We start from the raw sequence: 8,190 nt of genomic DNA on the forward strand, positions 1-8,190 counted from the left end.
AAAAAAAAAAACCACACACACAAAAAAAAACACCCAAACCTTTGATTCCCTATCCAGTGAGTACTTTCATAACAAAATCAGATGTTTTGCACATTCCACTCTCATGACAACTTAGCCTCCAAGATAATATTGCTGCATATTTTGTTTAAACTTCTCAACTTTCTCAAACCTGAAACTCTTCTGGAAAATGAATTAGGAGGGCATCCACAGGTTCAGGAACCAGCCACTTCTCAAAGAGTTCTCTCACAGTGGAGCAGCTCATGTTTGAAACTGCAGCCAAGGGACTTCCTAGTAAATGCATGTGCAACTGTAAGAAGTGAAAAACACTGGTGATGAATGAGGGTCATGATAATAGTCCTTTTCCACAGAGTAGAGGCAGAACTGAAGTTTTCATCGACAGGCTGCAATATGTCAGGTACTGCACTCAGAGCATTACTGACATCACCAGCTGTCCTGAAGGAACTGAAAGCCATGTGAGAGAGAGATAAGAGTCCTCTCCTTTCTCTAGATATAATCTAGGAATCGTCCTTTCCTTTCTAAGAAGGGGAAAAGATAAGTAGGCCTGTCCTGAGGGTGGAAACGTAGTGTGATGGTGTGCAGTGCAAGGATAACACTTTGGATCAGCTCTCTGCTGTGGTCTAGAGACAGTCACAGTTTTTCATCAAGCAGAAACGTTTCAGAACTCCTCTGTTTTAACAGGTTGGCTCCTGGGCCTAAATGCTTCCAGACAGGGAAATGTATTCAGCATTTGGCAGGCACCAAAACAAGAGTGGGTCCAAGCCAATTCCTGTGGTGATCATAGGTAAGCTTTCTCTTACGTTCTCCAGTGCCATTACTGCTTTGGACTTCTTGTCTTCAGCTTTTGTTCCTTGTATTGGTAGTCAAACCAGAAATCCCTGGCCATCATTTCTGGCTCTCTGCTCTGACAGCCAAGCTTCCTGCAGAACCAAATCTTAGTGGTAAGAAGTAGGGAACCAGGTATTCAATAGCACTTCTTTATTATTATTTTCTTATAACAAATTTGATAAACTTTTGGTCTTGTGTTTATTTGGGCATGCTGTTCTGTTTGTTAGGTGTTTAAGAAGGGTTTGGAACCCTGTTCTACCTGACCCACTGTAAGGTAATTACTTCATAGAAAGTTGATTAGTAGTGCTTGATTTAGGGATTGAGTGGGAGGTTTGTATATATGCATATTTTCTTTTTATTTTGTTTCCCATTACTTGTTTAGGAAGTGCTACAAATGCTGTTAAAGTTGTTGGTTTTTTTTTTAAATTGCATGATGAATCTCTTGGGATGTATACTGATTTTATACAAAATTGAACAGAACGGTAAGAAGCTGCTGTTTGTCATCAGGTTTTAAAAACAGGCTATGTAGTAACTGTATTGTACCTCTTGTGAGTGGGAAGGTGTGTAATGCAAGGTGAACAAGTGGTGACATGGACACCTTCTCCTGTGTGAGACACCATGAGCTGTGCTTATGACCGTCTATATCCAACTTAGCTATGGTTCAGAGAGTAAATTCTACACATGCATACTCAAGTGTTGTGCACTTGAGTGCTTAAATTTGTCTCGGGGTCCTTCTAGGACCAAGCTGAAATGTGTAATGCTCTATCATAGCTGGAGTTTAGTTTGCTTTTAATTTCTGGATAACTTTCCTGGGAGTGGAATATTCCAAACATTGACCTGCAGCAGACTTTGGCCCCAGTTGTGGCAGGCATAGCTCTTTGCACAACTCAGCTCGCTGTTAGCCTGAGCCTCCCCATTTCTGGTGCCTGGAGAAGTGGCCTTTGCTCAAGTGGTTCACATGCAGAGCACGGGCACTGTGTCAACATGACCTGCTGCAGGCTGCTGTGTCACTTCAGCTTCCCTCCCCTCCATCATCACTGCATTATGTAATGCTGGTTAGTCACTTCGCAGTGAGCAGCTGTGAGCCAGAGAGGCTGACAGCTCGTCATGCAGGTGCTGTGAAATATTAAACATGCTGGAGAATGGCCATGTGAAAAGTTTCCACAGGCTGCTCTTGCTGGACTATGCAGTTGCAGTCTTTCCACTGTCTGCACAAGGAGGTCAGCTATCCAGCAATCTGTCAGAAGTGCTACATTCTGAGGCACTCTTGGCATAGCAGACTTTTTTCCTTAACACATTGCCTGCAGTACGGACTGGAGCTGATTCCAGTAGGTGACCGGTTTCCAGATCTTTAAAGCTGATGAGCAGTGACTGAGTTTGTCAGCAGGCCAGAGACTTCAGGCTTCAGATGGTGCTGGGGAGCAGAAGGAGGTACATGAGGGCAGAAAGACTTCCCTAGCTGTGTCTGATAGGTTACTGGTAGCTTGAAAATACAAAGTCTTCTCCTGTGTCTAAAGTGTGTATCTTAACCTTTGGTTTGGTCAGGATACTTAAAGCGTTTCTTAAAGGGCTGTGCTGTCTGCAGGAGTAAACAAAATCTCCATTGTGTCTCTTCAGGGAATGGGCCTTCCGGAATCTGTCTCTCATATTTGCTGTCGGGCTATACCCCTTACTTCAAAAGACACTCTCTTCATCCTCATCCCATTCTTCAGAGTAAACTAGAAGAGGCAGCAGATGTGTCCATTTTGGACCAGGTTTGTGTAAAGACAAATTACTTTCTTAGCAGAAACTGTTAGTTTATTAACATAATGAAGCGCTCTGGGGGTTTATTATAAGTGATGAATTCATCTGAATTTTCAGAGTGTGTAGGAAGTACTCAGACAGAATGAGTCTTAAGCAAAGCATTCTAGTTGTCCAAATTTCCCTTGTGTGAAATCCCTTGCTAAAATCCTCAAGAAAGTTCTCAGACAGTAACAGAGGCCGTGTACAATTAAATGAACTTCACAAAACTCCAAAAACACTGCCTGGAAGTACAGCAGTTATAAACAGCCTGCTGCCTGGCAGGACACATGTTCTGAGCATCTGATCTATCTCTCTTTAGGATTTGGAGTATCTGTCTGAAGGTTTAGAGGGAAGATCCAATAGCCCTGTGGCTCTTCTGTTTGATACCCTTCTGCGACCTGATACAGACTTTGGTGTGAGTGCAGAATCTGTGCTCACTTGGAAGCATGAGACTGACAGAGCCATCCCCCACCTGGTCCTTGGCAAGAACCCTCCAGGAGGTGCCTGGCATGTATGTGAACGGAAGCCTAACTGCTTAGATCTGTATGTTACAGCCAAATGCATTGACTGGAAAGTTAAAGGTGCTCCAATATGCTGCTCAACCATGCTTGATTTTGCATGTATGAAGAGGTGAAAGAGCTTAAAAGGGGTGAACAGGACTGGCATTTATATTTCCAGTTAATCCAGTTCTTTTTGGAGAAAATGGATGACTTCATCCATGCCAGTGCATCACATGAAATCACTGGCTTCTCATCTTGTGAGATATACTGAAACTTGAGTTACACTTCACTTCTTACATTAAATAACTGAAAGCCCTTTAACTGTTTCTTGTTCCAGTCTATTGAGGGCTCTATGATTACCCTGAGCAGAGGGGAATGGATGGGACTCCCAGATCTCCAGTTCAAAGACTGGCTAAAGCAAAAGAAAAGGTGAGATACTTATGGTCTGATTTTTTGCAAGCATCCAGAGGCTATTTGGGAACCTGGAGTGGGCTGAACTTCTTGAATGCAGCTGCCTATCTGTAATGGATGATTCTTCTGAGAGAAAGGTCATTCTCTCCATCAAAAGTCCATCCTGCTTTAAGTGATTCCAGTTGAAGCTGGAGTGCTGGTTGCAATATGTCCTTCTAAATACTCACTGGGGCAATGTTCAGAGTATGAGTTCTTCTGAACCATCTGACTTCTATGGCTACTGCTACTGATCCTAATGATGAATATAATAATCTGAGCTACTCCACAGTATCTCAGATGCTTCTACTCTGTAACAGTTGAAGCCTTAGAGTCTAGTTATTGAAAGTGGGATAGCAGTGAGATATATGAAAGAAAAGCATGAATGAGTAACCATGTTCTTAGGGCTGGGATTTGTATTAAAAATTTTCCTCTGCCCAACAGCCTCCAAATCTGATTACTAGCTCTGTATGCTGGGAATAACTTAGCTGAAGTCAGGGAAAATTGATAAGCCTCCTGTGGTAGTGACAGATTAGATGGTTCTAGGATACAATCAGTAGAAGAAGTGAGAAATTCCAGGCTCTTACTTAACTGCTGCTTGACCTTTGTAATATATTGCAGGGGCCTCAGAAACCATAGAGCCACAGCAGAAGACATTGCTCAATACTACCAGCATTATGTGATGAAGAAAGGACTGCAGAAGAACTTTAGATGTGGGACTGTTGTAAACTCTGTGAGGAAAGTGAGTGCAAAGAGCATCTCCAACCACGCACAGGAAGATCTACAGAAGAGTGACTCGCTCTGGAACTTCAGTGAGGGGAGTATGGAGGTCTTTCAGGTGGATGGATTTGTCAAAACTGTCAGAGGTGACAAGGAGCCCTTCACTGTCTATGCAGAGAATGTAGTCTTAGCTACAGGAACGTATGATAGTCCGACTTGGCTCAGGGTCAAGGGAGAGAACCTTTCCTATGTCCATCACCAGCTCTCTGCCCTAGAGGAAGCAGTGAAAAACAACAGTATTGGTATCACATCAGATCCAGTTTTGATTGTAGGTGCCGGTTTGACAGCCGCTGATGCGATCCTTTTTGCTCACCACTGCAGTATTCCAGTAATTCATGTTTTTCGGAGACGAGTCAGTGATCCAGGTCTTATTTTTAACCAGCTACCCAAAATGATGTACCCTGAATACCACAAAGTCCATCAGATGATGAAAGAACAGTCAGCTGCTTGTGCTGGGCCCTATGAGTGCTATGTTAGCCTACCTGAGCACAATGTACTATCTTTTGGCAAGGACAAGAAGTGTATCCTTCAAGACAAGAATGGCTGCCAGAAAGCTTATAAAATTTCCATGGCTCTTGTTCTAACCGGTTCAAATCCCAACCTCTCCTTTCTGCCAAATAATGGAATTGACTTGGCAATGGACAGTGACCAACTAGTCAATCCCAAGAGGAATCCCATAGATATTGACCCGTTCACTTATGAATGTACTCAGGAGAAAGGGCTTTATGCTCTAGGGCCTCTAGCTGGAGATAACTTTGTACGCTTTGTGCAGGGTGGGGCTCTGGCTGCTGCCGGCTCTCTCTTAAGGAAAGCAAACAAAAATCCTCCATAACGAAAAAAGCCACCTATGCTAACAATGTCTGAATGGGTTACTACCATTTTCAGAGAATTTGATATGTACATCCTTAGTGAGAAGCCCACTCTTGCCGTTCTCCAGGATTATGCAGAGTTACTAAGTTCTTCCTGAGTTATTTGGAAAGGTAACATCACCAAACAGAGTGAGTTTCATTTATTTATTCCCAGGGTATTCTGCTCCTTTTCTACATAGCTGTGTGTGTAGGCAGCAGGGGCATTAAACCTTCCTCCTGGGTGGAGGGTAAGGTAATGATTGCTCGTCTGTGTTAACACCTCCCAGGTTTCTGAAAATTGAATTGAGGAAGAATTGATGTCAGTTACTTCCAGACAGCAGGCTGACAACTCTGTGTCTGTCAATCTTCCAGTGTTTGTGATGAAGCAAAATAAGCCAATGTGGTTTTGATTGCTCCTGTGGCTCAGCTATATGTTCTTATTAGACGGAAACTCACTGGAAGAAGTGCAAATAAACTGGCACAGAAATACAGCCAAAAATGTATCATCTCATTGATGACTCCAGCAACATGTAATACATAATATCCTTTTATTCAAAAGTTCTGTGTTTTTTCTTCTTTTGGGAAGTGGTGACACTGATTTAACAAACATCTGGTTTGCCATTGTGCAGCTTCTTCTCCTAACTCTGCCATGGCCAAGTTCTTGACAGCCGCTGCAGAGACAGCAGAACAAAATGGGAACTGCTGGTCTGCCTTGAAGCTCTGCCCAGGCACTGAGTGGGGCTTCTGCTGCAGGGTGCTTCATGTCATGTACTGTAGTGTGAATTTCTAATGTAATGTCATTTAATAATAATATTGTGTATTAAGGGGAAATGGCACCGTCACTTTTTGATTGTTTGTGGTAAATATTTTGATATTCTTTTTATACTGGTTTTCTTAAAGATATTTTTTAATTGACAAAGCATTTTGCTACGTGCTTTCAATCAGAGTTTTGAATGAGCTGGGATGGATGGGAATGATGCCTTGTGTTACCAACAGCATTCCCAACAGTCCAGCAAGGCCTTCTGTAGCTCTCTTAGGAAAAAAATGAGAGTTATAGCTGATGTTATTAAAACAAAGGTACTCTGCCCCCTGCGCTGTAATGAAGCTCACTGATGTGACAGGATGCTTCACACTGGAAGCCTGTATGCGTGGAGACAGTGGCTGTTCTGAAGTGAATGAGCCTCCAGTTGTGCAGGGAGATGTGTAAGGAGCCTGCCTGTAGTGTTACTGTATCACACCTGGGTGCCTTTGCCACTGACTTCTATGGAATATTTTTTCAGTAAAGTTATTTCAGATTTATTCTCTGTTTGTTTGCTTTTAACTCCGACTTTAAATATCTGACCAAGTCAAGATGATCAGCAAAAATTGGGATGTGATTTGATGTGCGTGTTGAACCCTGCCTTGTTCCCCTCTGTAGCATCACAACACCAGATTTTTCTGTGTGTTTGCATACATTTCACTAAAATACTCTTTTCCTTCTGTGCAGTGAGCCAGACTAAAAAGCCAACCTATTTGCCAAGCACTTTGTTCTTGCCTAGGAGGTGTTTGATTTCTTCCCAGCTACCTGCTGTTTCTTCTTATCCAGACAGATTCCAAATCATGTTCTATTCCTGTAAGTTGTAAGATTGTTTATGTTGGAAAGGACACTTAGGGCTCTTATTCCAACCCCACAAAAAGTGTGAAGTTTGAAGCATTGGGCATGCTGGGAATATAGAAGGTAGGAGTGGTGTGGAAGGAAAAACTGCTCTTCCCATCACTGGAGTCAAAGTCACAGCATTTGCTCTGATCGATTCCTCTATCCCATATCATGTTACTGTGATCTACTTTGCCCTGCACCAGGAAGCTCCTATCTAGGGTAGCTGTCTGCGTCAGGGGCTTGTGCTGCTGTGCTGCAAATAGCTGACTCCTCTGCCCAGGAGGGCTGAGCCAATTGCCTGCCCTGCTTAGGCTGCAGAGGGGTTTTCATGGCAGGTGCTTTGGAAATACCTGCATTCTGCCCCAAGGGATGTCAGATGGCCTGAGGAGCAAAGCAGTGTTTTGCTCATCAACAGAGAGATGCTCTCAGGGCAAGGCCGCACGGTGCTGATCCAGACCTCACTCAGCCCTTTGAATCCAGGGAGACAAATATGAAGTCTTGTTCCAAAACAGCAGCCATGAGAGTCAGTAGATGGCCACTTAGTTATGTGTGGGACTCACCCCACTGTTAACATTGGCCCACAACATGTGACAGGCACAGGGACAAGGACAGTCCCTCCTGGGCCATGCTGAGATTCTTGGCATTACCCAAGAGCACTAGAAACTGCCACCGCCTGAACAACAGCAAGGAGTTAAAGTTCAACACAGTAAGAAAGAGAACCATGTGTTGTTATTTTTATTTTTTCTTGTGCTGATGAATCTTCATAGTCAGGGGCTGATGTGTTTTAAACAAACTCACGGATGTGGCTTAATGACTGTACAAGTCTCAACTCAGGTACCTCACATTGTGCAATTTACTTTGTGCTCACAAACATGCTGCCTCTGCTTTTGGCTTTGGTGAAGGTCTCGGGATGTTGGAGCATGTTCACAGTGCTCTTCAATTCTTAGGGGAGTGTCCTTCTCATTAAAAATAAGATATAATCTCATTTCAGTAGGTCTGGGGACACCTTTGGTTGTTCAGTGCACACTTTTTGGCCTTACATCTGTTTCTTTTAGAGTTCAGGGCTAAATCCAACCCAGTCCTGGCCAGACAGCTCTGCTCATAAGGCCCACAGAGCCTGCAAGCTCCACGCAGCCACCTATTCCATGGTTGGCTCTGAGCCAACATTTTATATCCCCATTTACAGAGGTACAACACAGGCAGCTTTCCTGCACTTTTCACAAATGAAGCAGCCTGAACTTCATTTCCAGCCCAATTTCTGATTGTTGCATTCATTTCTTGGATGTGCAGCTGATGGCTCTGGTGTTAGGACCACGCTGTAGCAGGATGGCAAAGAGAGAATCTCACACCA

The 8,190-nt window shown here is 43.5% G+C and overlaps 1 protein-coding gene across 1 annotated transcript; it reads left to right on the forward strand.

The window, feature by feature from the left end:
- The first annotated feature begins 17 nt into the window (after nt 1–17).
- Nucleotides 18–6,502, forward strand: OSGIN1 (oxidative stress induced growth inhibitor 1). Its single transcript, XM_010717945.3, has 5 exons — nt 18–802; nt 2,464–2,600; nt 2,948–3,139; nt 3,466–3,557; nt 4,197–6,502. Exons 1-5 carry the CDS (start codon nt 718–720, stop codon nt 5,185–5,187), a joined length of 1,497 nt encoding a protein of 498 aa, XP_010716247.1. The 5' UTR covers nt 18–717; the 3' UTR covers nt 5,188–6,502.
- The last annotated feature ends 1,688 nt before the right edge of the window (nt 6,503–8,190 follow it).

The sequence above is a fragment of the Meleagris gallopavo genome, chromosome 13 (assembly GCF_000146605.3).
Source record: "Meleagris gallopavo isolate NT-WF06-2002-E0010 breed Aviagen turkey brand Nicholas breeding stock chromosome 13, Turkey_5.1, whole genome shotgun sequence".
Taxonomy (NCBI): domain Eukaryota; kingdom Metazoa; phylum Chordata; class Aves; order Galliformes; family Phasianidae; genus Meleagris; species Meleagris gallopavo.

Excerpts from the sequence above, each read along its gene's own strand:
- OSGIN1 (XM_010717945.3), top strand. The coding sequence starts at position 718 with ATGCTTCCAGACAGGGAAATGTATTCAGCATTTGGCAGGCACCAAAAC. Across the intron at positions 803-2,463 it reads AATTCCTGTGGTGATCATAG|GGAATGGGCCTTCCGGAATC; the intron begins GTAAGCTTTCTC and ends GTGTCTCTTCAG. Across the intron at positions 2,601-2,947 it reads ATGTGTCCATTTTGGACCAG|GATTTGGAGTATCTGTCTGA; the intron begins GTTTGTGTAAAG and ends ATCTCTCTTTAG.